Consider the following 21,381-nt stretch of genomic DNA (forward strand, 5'->3'; position numbering starts at 1 on the left):
TCAGCAAATGTGTACTTTAGCTCTGTCAAGGTAAAAATCACACTTCTATGTCAAGGCACCACTATACAGCCAAACTGTCCAAAGCTGTTAATTACAGTAAAATGATAAGACACTTTCGAGAGGTAACAGTCAGTTAGTAGTAATTCACCCGTTTTAGTCACTCAATAAACTGTTGGTGTACCTCCCTTTAAAGGGGAACATTATCACCAGACCTATGTGTGTGTGTGTAGGGCTTATATGGACTTTAATATAATATTCATATAAATCATAAAGCTGGTTTGAAGCAATATTGTGTAAAATATTAAAGGGGAACATTATCACCAGACCTATGTAAGCGTCAATATATACCTTGATGTTGCAGAAAAAAGACCATATATTTTTTTAACCGATTTCCGAACTCTAAATGGGTGAATTTTGGCGAATTAAACGCCTTTCTAATATTCGCTCTCGGAGCGATGACGTCACAACGTGGCGTCACATCGGGAAGCAATCCGCCATTTTCTCAAACACCGAGTCAAATCAGCTCTGTTATTTTCCGTTTTTTCGACTGTTTTCCGTACCTTTGAGACATCACGCCTCGTCGGTGTGTTGTCGGAGGGTGTAACAACACGAACAGGGACAGATTCAAGTTGCACCAGTGGCCCAAAGATGCGAAAGTGGCAAGAAATTGGACGTTTGTTCCGCACACTTTACCGACGAAAGCTATGCTACGACAGAGATGGCAAGAATGTGTGGATATCCTGCGACACTCAAAGCAGATGCATTTCCAACGATAAAGTCAAAGAAATCTGCCGCCAGACCCCATTGAATCTGCCGGAGTGTGTGAGCAATTCAGGGACAAAGAACCTCGGTAGCACGGCAAGCAATGGCGGCAGTTTGTTCCCACAGACGAGCGAGCTAAACCCCCTGGATGTCTTGGCTCACACCGTCCTTTATGCCACCGAAGATGATCAAGAGAAGAATATCGACCCTAGCTTCCCTGGCCTGCTGACATGAACTCCAAAATTGGACAGATCAGCTTTCAAGAAAAGAGCGCGGATGAGGGTATGTCTACAGAATATATTAATTGATGAAAATTGGGCTGTCTGCACTCTCAAAGTGCATGTTGTTGCCAAATGTATTTCATATGCTGTAAACCTAGTTCATAGTTGTTAGTTTCCTTTAATGCCAAACAAACACATACCAATCGTTGGTTAGAAGGCGATCGCCGAATTCGTCCTCGCTTTCTCCCGTGTCGCTGGCTGTCGTGTCGTTTTCGTCGGTTTCGCTTGCATACGGTTCAAACCGATATGGCTCAATAGCTTCAGTTTCTTCTTCAATTTCGTTTTCGCTACCTGCCTTCACACTACAACCATCCGTTTCAATACATGTGTAATCTGTTGAATTGCTTAAGCCGCTGAAATCCGAGTCTGAATCCGAGCTAATGTCGCTATAGCTTGCTGTTCTATGCGCCATGTTTGTTTGTGTTGGCATCACTATGTGACGTCACAGGAAAATGGACGGGTGTATATAACGATGGTTAAAAGCAGGCACTTTGAAGCTTTTTTTAGGGATATTGCGTGATGGGTAAAATTTTGAAAAAAACTTCGAAAAATAAAATAAGCCACTGGGAACTGATTTTTAATGGTTTTAACAATTCTGAAATTGTGATAATGTTCCCCTATAAGACAGGAGGAAAACATTCATCGATTTATCAAACACTAAAGGGTCTTGAGACAGGCCAAACAAATATCAACAATGTTTTGTGTATATTGTTAGTCCGGTTCCTGTCAGACATATAAAAAAACAGACATGCAAATGTTCCTGCATGAACCATGAGCCTGCCATATCACTTTCATGCAAAACAATTGTGCATGCCTGCCAGAGTCTCAGGTTCCTTCTCATTTAATTGGATGTATGAAAATATTCTGTATTTATATTCCAAAACATGTTGGACACATGGGCCACATGATTTTGATTATTGTGCCGTATCACATGGGTGTAAAAGACAACAAGAATGTGGATTTTTGAAGAATTGGTAATATTATTTATTTACCTAAGGTTGATAATATCATTTAACTTTCGCAGGGATACGCATTTACAACAAATGGGTTTATTAACCAAAGTGTTGTGTAAAGACGTTTGATGCTATGAGCAGTATGAATAATGAATCATTCTATAACTCACACAAAGCTTTCTTCAGAGTGTTGAAAGCGACAAGGAATAGGAAATAATTTATTTCACCAAATTTTCGCTGAAGATAAAACACTGGCAGATTCTGTGTTAGATCTGCAACAATGAAAGACTGTATCCAATTAGAAACCAATTGCACACAGTGAAGATTATGTCCTTCTCCTCACTGTCATTGAGAAGAATAATGAAATGGGTGAGGGAGGAAGGAGAATATGTGAAGGATAAAAAGGACGGACGATAGCAAACAATCACAGAGGAAACTTAATGAAATGTCGATGGGAAGTTGGTAGCCACAGTTTGAGAGCATAAAACAAGAGAGGAGGATTAATCAGTCTTTGTTGAAGGAGGAAGTGAGCAAAGAGATTTTTAAAGGGTTAGAATGAGAAAGCAGGACCTTCTATTTTCAGGGTCATGTATAATGGATAAGACCGCTGTGGCTCCTCTCTGCAGAGGAGAAGGGTGCACAGGGGGAGGAGGGGGGGGATGGGGAAGGAGCAAGACCATCCATCTTGACAAGGAACCCTTCTTTGGACATAGACAGCTGCAGGATTAAAACATTTATTAAAAAGCCTGTCCCGGCCGTGCTTGTATCTTTCTGTCTTTTGCTGCCCCGCCTGTGTATTGAAGGTAATTTGAAAAATCTTATTTTAAAGTTCATAACTTATTAAGGTTTTTTTGTGGGTTTCTTTTCTTGTAGGCGTGGCGGCGATATGATACAGACCGCAGTGGCTACATCGAAGCAAATGAACTGAAGGTGCGTTCTCATGTTTATGTAAATAGAATTGCCAATCCAACAATGTAACTAAATTATAATGATACATTTATTAATAAAAAAATATATATTTTATTATTAATTTTATGAATAAAAACATTGTATTTATGGGTCTTTGGCAATACTATAAATGTTGTATTTTTCTCATCCCTCTTGCCCACTTAAACTTATAAACAGGACACTCACCCTAAACTTTAATGATCATACATTGTCTTTGCAGTCATATTTAAATCACGGTGTGTCTTTCTATTATTGTATACCATTATTTCTATCACAGATTTTGAATTGCTGCCCTTACTGCACTATACATATTGTTTCTAATACATTTGTGGACAAGCGGTAGAAAATGGATGGATGGATGTGCTTTATGTTCTTTTAATGTCCAACTGTTTAGTGGTGCACATCAATAAAAATAATCAAAATTATGTGTTTCTAAATAAATAATTAGGGTGCTTCCGGAAAGTATTCACTTTTCCACATTTTGTCATGCTACAGCCTTATTCCAAAATGAAATACATTTATTTGTGTCCTCACAATTCTACACACAATATCTCATAATGATGATGTGTAAAAGTTTTTTTTTAATATAGCAAATTTTATTTTATTCACAGCCTATGCTCAACACTTTGTTGATGCACTTTTGGCAGCAATTACAGCCACAAGTCTTTTTTTAATACGATTCCACAAGCTTGGCACACCTATCTGTGGGCAGTTTGGCCCATTCTTCTTTGCAGCACCTCTCAAGTTTCATCAGATTGGATAGGAAGCGTTGGTTTTGTTGTATATTGGTCGATCGTGTCAGTCTCCCAGGACAGAGTGACTGTGTGCTGCATGATGAACCAAGAAGACATCAAGAGTAATCGTCGAACAAAAAGCTTTATTTGTTTCAGCGAGCCTCAGAGAGGAACTGCAGTTTCCCGGAGAAGGAATGGGCCGAATCTCTTCTGATGTCCTCTCGGACAACTATCCTTAAATATATTTTATCTAAAGACCCCCACTCTTTGTAACTCTAGCCTCGGGGCCGGCCAGTTTGGACAACACTCAGTTTGTTTGTACACATGCAGACAACACCTGGGCGTTGTCACTATGCTCAATGGAGTCAGTTGACCTCCAAGCACTGATCTCTACTCCTACCGGGGGGCCCTTATCAAATGTCGTAGTTGTGTTTGCACTTCCTCCTAAAATCCAACTGCTGCTGTCTTTTAAATTCCCCAATGTCCTGGGGGCAAAGCCTGGACATGTGCACTGCTGACCTTCGTAGAATAGTCCTCTACAGGATTCTGTGACCAAATACAAATACATGCTGCTTCCAATCATATAAGAAAATTGAACATGATATAATTCACTCCAGTTTTCATACAGGATGTCTATGTACGTTGCTGCATTCATCGTTCCCTCTATCCTGACTAGTCTCCCAGTTCCTGCCGCTGACTACCATCCCCACAGCATGATGCTGCCACCACCATACTTCACTGTAGGGATGGTATTGACCTGGTGATGAGCAGTGCCTGGTTTCCTCCAAACATAGCGCCTGGCATTCACGCCAAATAATTCAATATGCATCTCATCAGACATGAGAATTGTGTTTCTCAGGCTCAGGGTCTTTCTGTGTTGACTTTGCATGTACTCCCCGTGACTTTGTGGGTTCTCTCCGGGTACACCCTGGGATAGGCTGATTTTGGCACTACTAGTGTGTGAATGTGAGTGTGATTGGTTGTCTGTCTATTTGTGTTGGCCCAGTGATGAGGTGGCAACTTGTCCAGGTTGTACGCTGCCTTCAGCCTGAGTGCAGCCGGTGCAGGTTCTGCTATTTAAAAAAATAATAATAATAATAATAATTCACATTGTCATTATGGGGTGTTGACTGTAGACTTTTGAGAACAAAAATTAATCTATAACATTTTTGAATAAAGCTGTATCATAACAAAATATTTAATCCGTTATACAAACCCCATTTCCATATGAGTTGGGAAATTGTGTTAGATGTAAATATAAACGAAATACAATGATTTGCAAATCATTTTCAACCCATATTCAGTTGAATATGCTACAAAGACAACATATTTGATGTTCAAACTGATAAACATTTTTTTTTTTTGCAAATAATCATTAACTTTAGAATTTGATGCCAGCAACACGTGACAAAGAAGTTGGGAAAGGTGGCAATAAATACTGATAAAGTTGAGGAATACTCATCAAACACTTATTTGGAACATCCCACAGGTGAACAGGCAAATTGGGAACAGGTGGGTGCCATGATTGGGTACAAAAGTAGATTCCATGAAATGCTCAGTCATTCACAAACAAGGATGGGGCGAGGGTCACCACTTTGTCAACAAATACGTGAGCAAATTCCTGAACAGTTTAAGAAAAACCTTTCTCAAGCAGCTTTTGCAAGGATATTAGGGATTTCACCATTTACGGTCCGTAATATCATCAGAGGGTTCAGAGAATCTGGAGAAATCACTGCACGTAAGCAGCTAAGCCCGTGACCTTCGATCCCTCAGGCTGTACTGCATCAACAAGCGACATCAGTATGTAAAGGATATCGCCACATGGGCTCAGGAACACTTCAGAAACCCACTGTCAGTAACTACTGTTGGTTGCTACATCTGTAAGTGCAAGTTAAAACTCTCCTATGCAAGGCGAAAACCGTTTATCAACAAAACCCAGAAACGCCGTCGGCTTCGCTGGGCCTGAGCTCATCTAAGATGGACTGATACAAAGTGGAAAAGTGTTCTGTGGTCTGACGAGTCCACATTTCAAATTGTTTTTGGAAACTGTGGACGTTGTGTCCTCCGGACCAAAGAGGAAAAGAACCATCCGGATTGTTATAGGCGCAAAGTGTAAAAGCCAGCATCTGTGATGGTATTGGGGTGTATTAGTGCCCAAGACATGGATAACTTACACATCTGTGAAGGCGCCATTAATGCTGAAATGCACATACAGGTTTTGGTGCAACATATGTTGCCATCCAAGCAACGTTACCATGGACGCCCCTGCTTATTTCAGCAAGACAATGCCATGCCACGTGTTACATCAACGTGGCTTCATAGTAAAAGAGTGGTTACACCATAAATAACCATCACATGTCTAAAAAGTATTCACATAGTACTTTTGCATGTGTAGAGCAGTCATTTTTATACACAGTATATTCAGGCTTAGACAACACATCTTTCAAATGTCCAGTGTCCTTCTGTAACACCCAGCTTTTGAGGATCATGGTTCGACCCAAATTTGGCCTAATTAGTGAATGCAGGTGTGTTCACCTATATAAAGCCCTCAACCCCACCCTGCCTCTTTTAGTCAAATGTTCAGAGCCATGGTGAGTGACAGGTAACAATTTGTTTGTTGAGCAAATGCTTTTCACTGGCTAACAAGATTGAATGTTTGTAGTTTGTCCATGTTGAGCTTCCTAACACATGTGCACGGTTTGTAAGGAAGTTTAAGGTCAAACAGTGACAGTGTGGGGTCAAACTGTCACAGCAAACAAGATCAGTGCTCGCTAGTGATCGGTCACGTGACTTTCTAAAAGCGGTACGCGCACCGACACAGGGTTTTGATCTATGAGCTCGACGCATGCGCCGATGCATCGGTGTTGCCGGACCCATCACTAGTGCTCGCTAGTGATGGGTTGATGAGGCGTCATGAAGCGTTTCGACACATTGCAAAACTGTATTGATACTGTGTCGATACTGTGTCACTAAATACTGACATCTGCTGGACATTAAAAATCCCTACAGGCAACCTATGGACCGACTCAACTGACACTGATTTTATGACCTAGTATATACAATAATATAAACCAAGTCATTGTATTTCATTTAGGATTATTTCATATCTTCATTTAAATAAAAATATATTTTTATCTTTTTTAGATACAGTCAATAAAAAATGTGAACATGTATCATAACATGGAAATCTAAGAAAACGTGTTGTGAATGAGGATGCTTGTGGACTGGGATTTTTTTATTTTATTTTTTTTTTATACATTTTTATTTAAAAAAAAAGAAGTTTTTCCAACGTATTCAATTTTAGACGATTTCTTTCATTGATTGATTGAGACTTTTATTAGTAGGTTGCACAGTGAAGTACATATTCTGTACAATTGACCACTAAATGGTAACACCCCAATAAGTTTTTCAACTTGATATGATAAATGATACAGATATATACTATCATCATAATACAGTCATCACACAAGTTAATCATCAGAGTATATACATTGAATTATTTACATTATTTACAATCCGGGGTGTGGGATATAGAGAGGGGGGTTAAGTTTGGTTGTTATCAACACTTCAGTCGTCTCTTCTTAATTATTATTTCTCCGGCTGTAGAAAAGACCCGCTCACAGGGCACAGAGGAGGCGGGAGTGCGACACAGTTCACGTATCGGTCACGTGATCAAAACAGCTCATGATCGGTCACGTGACTTTCTAAAAGCGGTACGCGCACCGACACAGAGTTTCGCTCTATGAGCTCGACGCATGCGCCGATGCATCGGTGTTGCCAGACCCATCATTAGTGCTCGCGTTGCAAAGACTGCTTCTGCTTCTAAAATGCCCATAAAATGTGGTACATATCTCCTGCATGTTTGAAAAGATAGCAAAACACCACAGGTGGGCGGAGCATGATAACAGGAATGTGCAATAAACGAGTGTCTCCGTTGTGATGCCCCGTATTATACACGCAAAATCCTCATTAGTCATTCTGCACCACCTTACAATTGCACACGCAGTGTTCGTAAATCGCACGCAACACGCCCACTAATAGCACACGCTATTTCAGTGTGTGTTTTGAAGCAAAATTGAGTGCTAACTTGGACTAATTTAACGCCTGTACAGACTCTATTTGCTTGTGCGCGGACTGTTTGTCTGCAGAAAAGATTGCAATTTTTGACATGGTCACACGACATCATAATAAATGGCAGGGTCATTGTTTATTAGGTTGTGGAAGTGTGTAGGCTTTCAGTGTGGATTAGCGGTCCTCTGCCGATATTGTCCCGCAACATTGAGCGGTTTAGAATAAGGTGTGCATGCATACAGAAAGATTTGCTGTTTATAGATCATCTTTTTACCGGCCAGATGGTATCCTCCCGATGTTTAGGGGCAGCTTGATACTAGCTGCTAACATACACCACACTGACAATTGTTTACTCAGTGGCCCAGTGGTTAGAGTGTCCGCCCTGAGATCGGTAGGTTCCGGGTTCAAACCCCGGCAGAGTCAAACCAAAGACTATAAAAATGGGACCCATTACTTTCCTGCTTGGCACTCAGCATCAAGGGTTGGAATTGGGGGTTAAATCACTAAAAATGATTCCCGGGCGCGGCACCGCTGCTGCCCACTGCTGCCCACTGCTCCCATCACCTTCCAGGGGGTGATCAAGGGGATGAGTCAAATGCAGAGGAGAAATTTCACCACACCTAGTGTGTGTGTGTGACAATCATTGGTACTTTAACTTTAACTTTACATCCCCATCCCTCTTCTGTACTTCTTCTCCTATCACTTCCTCTATGAAGCCATAGCAAGCAACAACTCCGTTCAAGAGCTCCCCCTGCCGGCTGCACCTTGAAACAGCATCCTCAATGGGACACAGCAACACACTCCACATAACTGCCAAACAAACCAAACACATTTTGATACAGTGATGGAGATAGACCCAGATACCAACTTCTTCCACACAATAAGCAACAACTGCCAAATTTACACAGAAGACCAATACAATAGGAACATAAAAACAGATGATAGACTAACAATTATTCACTTTACCAGTATAAGCATGTATGCCATTTTTGATAATATTAACCTATACTTAAGACAAATAACGAACCATGTAAAGTAATAATGATCTCAGAAACCTGTATAGATACAGGAAGGGGAATATACTTTGAATTGGATGGATATGACCCTTATTATATTAACGGGTGTAATAAAACTCGAAGTGGAGTAGCACTGTATGTGAAAAATCATATGAACTATAAAGTAGTTAAAAACAAGTCTCTTGCTATTGACAACCTATTAAAATGCATCACTGTAGTCAGGAAAAGAATAAGAACGTGTTAGTAAGCTGCATACTGTATATAGCGCATCAAAGTCAAGTATAGTGACATGCACAGACTGGATCAAAAGCAACTTTTACATCCATCCATCCATTTTCTACCGCTTATTCCCTTTTACATCCATCCATCCATTTTCTACCGCTTGTCCCGTTCGGGGTCGCGGGGGGTGCTGGAGCCTATCTCAGCTACAATCGGGCGGAAGGCGGTGTACACCCTGGACAACAGATAACCAAAAATATTTTTTTTATATTGAGATTTCAACTTTGATTTTCTATACCCAAATAAGCAAAAAGCAGATTATGTCTTCATAAACACAATGAACAGTATGATAAAAATTTAAAAAAGACTAAAGCAAGCAGAATAACAGAACATAATGCCACTTTAATTGACAACATATTCACCAACGATTTTAATAACAATACAAAGAGTGGTTTGTTAATCACGGATAACACTGATCATCTTCCAGTCTTCACAATATACAATGCTAACTTTAGAGAGACAAAAAATGATAATACATCATACAAAATATTACACACACACAACAAAAGGAATTATGGCCTTAAATTTTTTTTTAAAAGAACAAACATGGGAAAAACAGTATAGTACAACTGATGTGAATAAAGCTTGTTTATGTTTTTTAGACATTGTTTAAGTATCTACATAACAGTGTATGATAAAAACTTTCCACTAAGAATAGTCTCTAAAAAGAAGAGAAAGAAAGAACAACGAATGACAAAAGCATTGCAAAAAGCTTTATCCATCCATCCATCCATTTCCCTCCGCTTATCCGAGGTCGGATCCCGGGGGCAGCAGCATAAGTAGAGAAGCCCAGACTTTCCTCTCCCCAGCCTCTTCGTCCAGCTCCTCCCGGGGGATCCCGAGGCGTTCCCAGGCCAGCCGGGAGACTGTCCCCTGGCCTCCTACCGGTCGGACATGCCCTAAACATCTCCTTAGGGAGGTGTTCGGGTGGCATCCCGACCAGATGCCCGAACCAGCTCATCTGGCTTGTCTCGATGTGGAGGAGCAGCAGCTTTACTTTGAGCTCCTCTCGGATGGCGGAGCTTCCCACCCTATCTCTAAGGGAGAGCCCCAGCGGAGAAAACTAATTTCGGCCGCTTTTACCCATGATCTTGTCTTTTCGGTCATAACCCAAAGCTCATGACCATAGGTGAGGATGGGAACGTAGATCGACCGGTAAATTGAGAGCTTTGCCTTCCGGCTCAGCTCCTTCTTCACCACAACGGATCGATACAGCGTCAGCATTACTGAAGATAAGCACGATCCACTCTTCCTCCACTCCTGAACAAGACTCCGAGGTACTTGATCTCCTCCACATGGGGCAAGATCTATTCCCTAACCCGAAGATGGCACTACACCCTTTTCCGGGCGAGAACCATGGACTCGGACTTGGAGGTGCTGATTCTCATCCCAGTCGCTTCACACTCGGCTGCAAACCAATCCAGTGTGAGCTGAAGATCCTGGCCAGATGAAGCCATCAGGATCACATCATCTGCTAAAAGCAGAGACCTAATCCTGCAGCCAGCAAACTGGATCTCCTCAATGCCCTGAAAGATTTATACGTACAATTTATTAAACAAAGAACAAAGAAGCTGAACACAAATATAAAACATAAAAAAACAATTTAATACGGACTCTACGTAAAAGTAAGAAAGAATATTACGACAAAATACTAAATGATAACAAAAATAACATTAAGGCAACATTGAACATCTTAAACAGTATTATCAAGAAAATGTCTTTGGAAAGCAGAATATCCTCAATTCTTTTTATCGGGTGACGGGGAAAAGGATTATATGGAAGGTCAAATACTTCAACGACTATTTTATAAATATCGGACAAAGCCTAGAAGACAAAATCCCACTAAAACAGATCTGATGATTCTGAAAATAACACAGAAAGAAATCCCAACTCAACTTTTCTAAGCTCAGTGACAATAGAGGAAATAATAGATATTGTAAATCTAAAACATCCACTGATTATGAAGGAATCGATATGAAATTGATTAAAAAAAAAAGGCCATAATAGAAATATTAGAACCAATCATGTTTAAACTTATCATTGCAAACAGCAAAATTCCTAGACCAGATGAAAATAGCTACAATAATATACATTTACAAGACAGGAGACAAACATCAATTCACAAATTACAGACAAGTCTCATTACTCCCACAATTCACCAAAATTCTTGAAAAATTATTTAACAGATTACACAAATTTATAAACAAGTATGAAGTACTGTTAGCTAGACAATACGGATACAGAAGAAATATATCAACATCAATGACAATAATTGAAATATCTGAAGAAATGACCAACGCAATTGGTCAGAAAGAATCTGCAGCTGCAGTATTTATGGACCTATCAAAATCATTCAACACAACCAATCACAGTATCTTAATACACAAATTAGAACGTAAGGCATTAGGGGAGTGGTGTTGAAATGGGTGAAAAGCTACTTAACCAATAGGAAGCAATGTGTGGAAGCAATATTTGGTTAAATCTGAGGACAAAAAAGACTTGACAGAACAAGTAATATGCACACGCCTTACGTCAGACTGTTTTTTTCACTTCCATCTTAAAAAAACACATTCATTACACAAAATTAGTAATAGGTCCACATTAATGTGAATAGATGTTTGTCAACATAAACATGATGCTACAAATATTTAAAGGGGAACATTATCACAATTTCAGAATGGTTAAAACCATTAAAAATCAGTTTCCAGTGGCTTATTATATTTTACTAAGTTTTTTTCAAAATTTTACCCATCACGCAATATCCCTAAAAAAAAGCTTCAAAGTGCCTGATTTTAACCATCGTTATAAACACCCGTCCATTTTCCTGTGACGTCACATAGTGAATACAAACAAACATGGCGGAAAGAACAGCAAGCTATAGCGACATTAGCTCGGATTCAGACTCGGATTTCAGCGGCTTAAGCGATTCAACAGATTACGCATGTATTGAAACAGGTGGTTGTAGTGTGGAGGCAGGTAGCGAAAACGAAATTGAAGAAGAAACTGAAGCTATTGAGCCATATCGGTTTGAACCGTATGCAAGCGAAACCGACGAAAACGACACCACAGCCAGCGACACGGGAGAAAGCGAGGACAAATTCGGCGATCGCCTTCTAACCAACGGTTGGTATGTGTTTGTTTGGCATCAAAGGAAACTAACAACTATGAACTAGGTTTACAGCATATGAAATACATTTGGTAACAACATGCACTTTGAGAGTGCAGACAGCCCAATTTTCATCAATTAATATATTCTGTAGACATACCCTCATCCGCGCTCTTTTCCTGAAAGCTGATCTGTCCAGTTTTGGAGTTGATGTCAGCAGGCCAGGGAAGCTAGGGTCGATAGGGGGTTTAGCTCGCTCGTCTGCGGGAACAAACTGCCGCCATTGCTTGCCATGCTAGCGAGGTCCTTTGTCCCTGAATTGCTCACACACTCCGGCAGATTCAATGGGGGTCTGGCGGCAGATTTCTTTGACTTTATTGTTGGAAATGCATCTGCTTTGAGTGTCGCAGGATATCCACACATTCTTGCCATCTCTGTCGTAGCATAGCTTTCGTCGGTAAAGTGTGCGGAACAAACGTCCAATTTTTTGCCACTTTCGCATCTTTGGGCCACTGGTGCAACTTGAATCCATCCCTGTTCGTGTTGTTACACCCTCCGACAACACACCGACGAGGCATGATGTCTCCAAGGTACGGAAAACAGTCGAAAAAACGGAAAATAACAGAGCTGATTTGACTCGGTGTTTGAGAAAATGGCGGATTGCTTCCCGATGTGACGCCACGTTGTGACGTCATCGCTCCGAGAGCGAATATTAGAAAGGCGTTTAATTCGCCAAAATTCACCCATTTAGAGTTCGGAAATCGGTTAAAAAAATATATGGTCTTTTTTCTGCAACATCAAGATATATATTGACGCTTACATAGGTCTGGTGATAATGTTCCCCTTTAATATTTTACACAATATTGCTTCAAACCAGCTTTATGATTTATATGAATATTATATTAAAGTCCATATAAGCCCTACACACACACACACACACACACACACACACACTTGTAAACACTTCATATGCTCTTAAAACACTTCACCTACATACAATATTTTATGTAATTTTAAAATGAAAAGTTAAATAGGTACTCAAATTTCAATTCAAGCAATCGACCGTAGTATGTGAATTGCAAAATGGTGCGGTAACACTAAGTAGCTATATTTTTCAGAATTACAAATTAAATTCGATAAAAATTGTCGTTCGGCTCAATAATATTTGCTTTCATGGATGTCGGTCATGCCTGTTAATTTCGGTACATGGCAAACACACACACATGTTGCGCCAGCACATACACAAAAACAGTTTGGGTGTATGTTACGTGTGGTGTAGCTCATACAGTAGAGCAGGAGAGGGTGGAATATACAGTAATGCTTGCAGCCCATTTTAAAGATAGCGTCTTTTTGGAAGCCGCGTAACCGTGGTAAACAATCCCTTCTAATATCATAGTTAAGCATTTATTTACAATGATGCGGAAGTAGTATCACACGTTTCAATTCAGAAAATTTAAAAAAAGTCTGTTCAGGGTCACAGTGGAGCTAGAGCCTATCGTAGGGGACTTTGGGCGAGAGGACAAGTTGCAGTCAATAACAGAGTTATGATGTAACTATTCAAATGACCATAACAAGCAATTTAAAATATAATGATGCAAATGTTTTTTACTACTGAGTGTGGTGGAGTGTATTTTTCAGAGCATTGAATCAATCACAACTGGACTGTTCAGGTTGTATTCAAGCCCACATTTTAACCACATTACTAAATCTGTAATCTACCTCTACTGGCATACTTTAGTGACCCTGAGCTATCTTAGTCTTTAAGTCAATTTTGAAACTGTTGAGTTTCCCGTGAGACGTTCTAAAACACTTTCGCTTGCTTACAGGAAATTGCTCTTTGAATTGCTCAATGTGTGTTTGTTGTGCTGTAGTTTTTGTTTGCACTGTTAGTGTCTAGCAGGCTCTGGCAAGATTTCCTTTAGATATTTAACAACTAGTTTTTGAGAGTGTGCAGGTCGCAACTACACTAAGGGCCTGATTTACTTAGATCTATCTACCTTGCAATCTATAAAATAGTGTGTACTGTTAGTGGGTGTGTTGCGTGCGATCTACTACGATTGTGTGCATTTGAAAAGTGGTGCAAACGGCCTTATTTAAATGAGGATATTGTGTGTACTATACGGTGCTTTCACCACAGAGACACTGTCATTTACCGCGCATTGTTGTCATGCTCCTACCTTAAACAAGTAGGAGACATCTACCACTTTTTATTTTAGAAGCAGTCGTGCTGTGCATCTACATTGACACCACTTGTTTGTTCTTTTCTTTTTTTTACCGCTGAAGATGCATGAGAGGGAGGCCACACTTACTGTGCTGAATATGTAAAAAGAAATGCATACTTTAAGAAGTTTTTATCATATAGGATATATATTCTATATGAAAAAAATGTATGTCATTAAAAGATATTAAATGACACCAAAACGCATCAATTAAAGTTATTTTATCAGCCCCTTAAGTCATACAACATCTATACAATTATAAAAGAGTATTGCTGAATAGACGATGTGTCTAATGTTTTTTATTTCTGATTGTTCAAATATGCTGACACACACACACGTAGGACGGAGGATTCTCTGTCCATCATGTCTTTGAAGCGCGAGCACACCTCTCTCACAGACTGTGTCAGTTTGTGAGTCCTTCTCAAACATAAAAAGGTCGCCCGACTCCATTGAGCAAACCGACAACGCCCGGGTGTTGTCTGCATTTGTACAAACAAACTGGGTGTTGTCCAAACTGACCGGCCCCAAGGCTGGAACAACAACGAGTAACTGTCTTCGTGTAAAAGGACAGTTGTCCAAGAAGACAGGAGGAGAGCTCCATACTCTCCTCCTGGAAGCTGCAGTTCCAGTCTGAGGCTTGCTGAATCAAATAAAGCTTTTTGTTCGACGATTGCTCGTTGGCGTCTTCTTGGCTCATCACTCATCACACAGTCACTCTGTCCTGGGAGAGTGACATGACCAGAAATATACCACACTATCAAGTTTGCAGATGTTTTAGTACACACAAAACCTTAAGTAAATCAAGCCCTTAGTAAGTAGAGGGCCACAAACTATGACCCTGCAGGCCTGAACTTGCCCATAGACTGCAATGGCCTAAGAATACAATGACATGGATAAAAAGACTAAATAATCAACACAAGACAAAAGGAATGCATTTACCAAAAACCTTAAACAAATCCAAAATAAAATTCAAGTTTGCAACAATATGATCCACTCCTGGTTCCAGACAGCAGTAAGCATGAGCATTTTGGACCTAATGAACAGTGTTGGGTTAGTTACTGAAACACAGTAACTAGTTACAGTTACTAGTTACTTTATTTCAAAAGTAACTCAGTTACTAACTCAGTTACTTACACCAAAAAGTAATGCGTTACTGTGAAAAGTAACTATTTAGTTACTTTTTTTTTTTAAGGCCACCTTTAATGCCCTTTTAGCCTTCATTTCAGTACTGTTATTGCACTGGAGAATAATACAAACTGTTGATCAACTTGACATGCATTTGCATCACTGAACTCTGCTAAGCAATGTGGTCTATATACAACACACAAAGACAAAGATATGTTTCAAAGGGCCAATTTGTTTCAGGCCAGAACAAATTGACAAAACTATTTGAAATAGCTGCAACATAACATACATAAGTAACAAACAGCATAATAACAACATAGCTGTAAACCAAGGAAGGCACACACTACATACACAAAGCCTAACCAGGCGTTTTTTTCTCTCAAGGAATTCTGAAATAAAATCATGTCTGAAGCCCAGAACACTCTACACATTTCCCCAGTTTTAGTTTAGAGATAAGGAAAGATTGGCCTGGCCCACTAGCATCCCTCTTTATGTTTGTGAACTTTATAGTCTATACATTTAGAGTGATGTGATAATCAAACACTCTAGAAGTCTAGAATGAAAGAGTATATAAGAGAATTGGCAGAGTGTGTGTACCTTCAGTGCTGAATGATGAGCAGAAGCAGAGTTTGGAGTGTTTTCTTGAGCTCGCTTTCCATTTTGATGTACTCACTGTCCAGGTGCCATTTGACGCCCGGTATCATGCTAATTAGCTGCCTGAAAGCGGGTGACTCCACTGTAGAAATAGCCTGCATGTCTTCTAGCACATATGCTGCAATGTCTCTATCAATGTTGTCCTGGCTAGCAGTGCCTTGTTAAAATTCAGCCGCTGTTGCTTAGGAGGTGAAGTGTGTCTCTCTTTACTAGCTTTGTCGAAGCATGTTGCTTTTGTAGCGGTTTCAGCAGATTTGAATTGCTAGGATAGGATCTTTGATCCAAGACACAACTTACATTTAACTAAAATGTTATTTTCTTTGTGGTGGACAAAAGAAAAGTAGTGAGAATATCTCCATGTTAAGAAACTCGGCTTCGGCTTCGCCGTGTCTTGTTAGTAAACACAGACACGCCCCCTCCCACACACACACACATACACACACACAGAGCGCGCCTCTTCTTCGTCGCCTCTTCTGCAGCGCTCCAATAAAACACACTCAGATCTTCTCAGTTTCTAGCCGATACTACATAAAAACTAACGTAAAATATTGCAGTAACGCATCATGTAGTAACGGTAACTAAGTTACTTAATATAAAAAAATTACGCGTTAGATTACTATTTACCGCCAAAAGTAACGGCGTTACAGTAACGCGTTAGTCCCAACACTGCTGATGAATAATCTTACGCACTTCTGTGTTGCTGTGTGTGTGTCCTCAGGGCTTTCTGTCAGACCTCCTGAAGAAGGCCAACAGACACTATGACGAGCAGAAGCTTACCGAGTACACACAGACTATAGTAAGGCTCTTTTCTCCACATTGCACTCGCTCACAATCACACACATTTACTTAATTCAGACTGTTTTTAATGTCTGAGTTTACATATTTGTCTGAGAGTGTGGAATAGAATTGTGGGTGTTGCTACTGCAAGGTAAAGTATTTATTTAATACAGAGCACAACAATATAAAAATAAAAAAAAACATCAAATCAACTGTGCGCATGAGTGGTCTGGACCACTCATGTCCCTCAGGTTGTCTGTTTACAACCCAGATGTTCTAACATCTGCTACTTCTTGGAGGCCCCAGAGGTGACCTGACCTGGTTTGGCGAGGCAGGTTGCTTTTCACACATGACTACATTTTAGCAAATGTTCCTTGGTGAGTCGCGCATGAGCATAACCACCTATGCTGACACAAGACATCACAAGCGGGCATATGGTGTACGATACATATTAAAGGGGTCATACTGCATTATGATTGTTTTTCAACATTTAAAACACTTCGGTGTGGTCTATATAACATGTAAAGGTGGTTCTTCGGTCAAAATTTTGCATAGATTGTTTTATAGACCGTTTACAAGCTGCTTTCTGAACGTTTCTTTTGGATGCGCCGTTTTGAGTGCGGTCTTATTTTCGTGCCTCCACTTCGACAGCGTCTTCTCCCCGTCATCCATGTTGTAGTTTTTAGTGCTTCCATAGCGAGTCTTCTAACAGATATAAGTTCGAACTAGTGTTGTCCCGATACCAATATTTTGGTACCGATACCAAAATTATTTCGATACTTTTCGGTACTTTTCTAAATAAAGGGGACCACAAAAAATTGCAATATTGGCTTTATTTGAACAAAAATCTTACGGTACATCAAACATATGTTTCTTATTGCAAGTTTGTCCTTAAATAAAATTGTGAACATACAAGACAACTTATATGTTATTAGTAAGTGAGCAAACAAAGGCTCCTAATTTAGCTGCTGACGTATTCAGTAACATATTGTGTCATTTTCCATTCTATTATTTTGTCAAAATTATAAAGGAAAAGCAGTTAAAATGTATTATTAATCTACTTATTCATTTACTGTTAATATCTGCTTACTTTCTCTTTTAATGTGTTCCATCTTCACTTCTGTTAAAATGTAATAATCACTTATTCTTCTGTTGTTTGATACTTTACATTAGTTTTGGATGATACCACAAATTTGGGTATCAATCCGATACCAAGTCGTTACAGGATCATACATTGGTCATATTCAAAGTCCTCATGTGTCCGGGGACATATTTCCTGAGTTTATAAACATAATATAAATTTGAAAAAAAACAGAAGTTGTGATGCCAAAAAATATTGACGTAATTATAGTATTATCGACTAGATACGCTACTGCACTTGGTATCATTACAGTGGATGTAAGGTGTAGAAGGGAGGGGGGGGGGGGGGGGGGGGGGGGGGGCGGACCGGTACTTTTCAGAGGCGTTATAGTACCGAAAATTATTCATTAGTATCGTGGTACTATACTAATACCGTTATACCATACAACCCTAGTTCCAACTATATGTTAATTTGTATTAGAAATAGCAACAGTGGAGGGTGCATGTGCATGTACAAGCCAGTCTGGCCCACAACAGAGGACAGAGAAATAGAAGGAACTTATTGACTACAACGTCTGACTACAATGGGGGACTCCCACAAAGCAATTGGGGTACATTTCTACCTTAGATGGAGAAATTTGCTGATGTTAATTAGGCAAATTCCAAATGGCTCGTTTGAAAGAAGTATGAAGGAAGGCAAGATTGTTTTATAAGTATCGCCACCATGCCTCCCTGGTTTGATTTTAAAACAAACATTTGAGACTTATACAGATCCCAAATACACAAGAAAAGTAGGTTTTGCATAATATATCCCCTTTAAACAAGAAAAACAATGGCTGTTTGTTTTGACCTATTCTGATTCTCAAGAAACATCTGGTTGTTACTTGATTAATTGATGTACATGAAAATACTGCATATGCAGTAACCATAGCCTTAACCACAATCCATTTGTTTCTATTTGTAAGTAGAGGACTTTGTCATTTTGACTGAATAAGCCTAGGAATTTGCTACTTTTCAGTCATCTTCCTCTGCTTCTTCCTTTCTCTGCTTCCACTTTGTAGCTCAGGATGTTTGATCTGAATGGAGATGGGAAACTGGGCCTCTCAGAGATGGCAAGGTAATATGCAATTTCACTTCCCTTGGGTGCTGCCTGCTTGACTGCATCACTATATAAATTAAAATCTATTGTGTCCATTTACCTCTTTTCCAGGCTTCTTCCTGTTCAGGAGAATTTCTTGCTCAAATTCCAGGTAAGGAAAGAAACACAATGTAAATTCCTCTTTAAAAGTAGTTTGTTACAGTGATTTTTGATATTGTATCGTTTTATACAGGGTGTCAAGTTGACCAGTGAGCAGTTTAATGCCATATTCACATACTACGACAAGGTGAGTTGTGCTGCAACACTGGGGGGTTTCTGTTTGTTTATGCACACCTAAATCTTAGGCTGTGTCGCAAATCTGCGGCTGAATTCTTCCAAGGACCCAGTCCATGTAGTCGACGAAGTGTGGGTCCCGGCTAGAGTCCTCTAGCAGTTCCTGGAGCGATATGAATTGGGACGGTCTAGTTTTCCTTGCCCTTACGTTTACGTCACCTTTTTGCTGCTCAGTTGTGCGAGGTTGAATAATGGTGAACTTAAGAGAAGAATGTAATTTTTTTTTTTTGTGTTCTCTTAGTCATTTACCTTATTTTAGAGGAAGCGGGTAAAAGTTACCGGCACCGCCCAAGTCTGATTTCCCTGCGGTTAGAGCCGGCCGATCATGGGAGATGGTTGTCATGAAGATGTGTCACGTGTTGACAAGCATTCTAAAACTGTCATTTCTAAATATTAGTTAATGGTGGATTTATTTTTATGCTTGTGAATGGTTGTTGGAGTGGGACCTTTGAAAACCCGCAGACAATCTAGAACAGGGGTGCTCACACTTTTTCTGCAGGCGAGCTACTTTTCAATTGATCAAGTCGTGGGGATCTACCTCATTCATATATATAATTTATATTTACTTATTTATAAAATATATGTTTTTGTTAACAAGTTAAAGGTGTTTAATGATAATGCAAGCATGTTTAACACATATAGTTAATATTGTTAATAAATTAAAGGTGTTTAATGATAATACAAGTATGTTTAATACATATAGTTAATATTGTTAACAAGTAAAAAGTGTTTAAAGATAATGAAAGCATGTTTAACTCATATAGTTAATATTGTTAACAAGTTAAAGGTGTTTAATGATAATACAAGCATGTTTAATACATATAGTTAATATTGTTAACAAGTTAAAGGTGTTTAATGATAATACAAGCATGTTTAACACATAGTTACTATTGTTAAAAAATTAAAGGTGTTTAATGATAATACAAGCATGTTTAATACATATAGATTCCTTTCTTTCATGAAGACAAGAATATAAGTTGGTGTATTACCTGATTCTGATGACTTGCATTGATTATGCAGTGGTGCTGATAAGGTCCGCATTTTCGAATGGAGGAGAAAAAAAGTCCTCCTTTCTGTCCAATACCACATGAAAGTGGTTGGTTTTTGGCATCTTATTTGTCCAGCTTCCGTACTCCTTTGTATACACTTTACAAGAAATACATGGTCGGCAAACTCCGTAGCTTGCTAGCTTGTGCACGCCAGCTTTCTGAGACTCCTATTTTGTTAGCGCAACTGTGCAACTGTGCAGTCGGTCTTTGGAGTTTTAACGACAGGTACGGCGCCAGAGTCTGTTGAAATAAAGTGTTTCTCGCCTTCCAGTCGGTAATTTTATTGAGCTGGCAGCAGCCGGCGTCATCTCAGAAGACCCTCGGGTGCCGTGAATGTCAATCAAGTGACGAAAGTGACGTCATAGTGAAGATTTATGATCGCTCATTTTTAGGACTATTTTTTTAATGCCTGGCTGGTGATCGACTGACACACCCTCCGAGATCGACCGGTAGCTCGCGATCGACGTAATGAGCACCCCTGATCTAGGAGATGTCCCAGAAAGAGTCCTCACGGTCTATTCATACAGCAACACCACACAATCTTATTTAGCAGTTATTTTATTAATGTGTGATTCACAACTGATGTACTTTTCTAATCTTGACAAACTGGTTGGATTACAGCCAGTAATAGAAAAAGTTGATTGGATATTGTGGTAGTCTTTCTCTCGTGGGTCCCCTGATACCGGCAGATCTTCACAGTAGCCCGGGAGTCTGGTGTTATCAATGTCTTTTATTGTGAGCTCACACACGCTAGGACCGCACTCCACTCTACAACTTTTCAGTCCCTCGTCTGGAAGCACCCCACAACAGTCTCTGTTCCGTGACTTTTCAGTCTTTTTGGCGTGTCGTCTTTCTGGCCTTCTCTCTCCGGCAATGTCCAGCATCTGTGTCCGCT

At 39.8% G+C, this 21,381-nt stretch overlaps 1 protein-coding gene across 2 annotated transcripts in view; it reads left to right on the forward strand.

The window, feature by feature from the left end:
* calb2a (calbindin 2a) overlaps window positions 1-21,381 on the forward strand; it is a 68,631-nt gene that overhangs the window by 24,903 nt on the left and 22,347 nt on the right. The window contains exons 5-9 of one of the 2 annotated variants that reach the window (XM_061969860.2): window positions 2,870-2,926; window positions 16,867-16,944; window positions 19,067-19,122; window positions 19,216-19,255; window positions 19,337-19,390. In XM_061969860.2, the coding sequence (XP_061825844.1) occupies window positions 2,870-2,926; window positions 16,867-16,944; window positions 19,067-19,122; window positions 19,216-19,255; window positions 19,337-19,390 (285 nt within the window). The remainder of the gene's footprint in view (window positions 1-2,869; window positions 2,927-16,866; window positions 16,945-19,066; window positions 19,123-19,215; window positions 19,256-19,336; window positions 19,391-21,381) is intronic. The other variant, XM_061969861.2, reaches the window with a different exon arrangement.

Source organism: Nerophis lumbriciformis, linkage group LG10 (genome assembly GCF_033978685.3).
Source record: "Nerophis lumbriciformis linkage group LG10, RoL_Nlum_v2.1, whole genome shotgun sequence".
Classification (NCBI taxonomy): Eukaryota; Metazoa; Chordata; class Actinopteri; order Syngnathiformes; family Syngnathidae; genus Nerophis; species Nerophis lumbriciformis.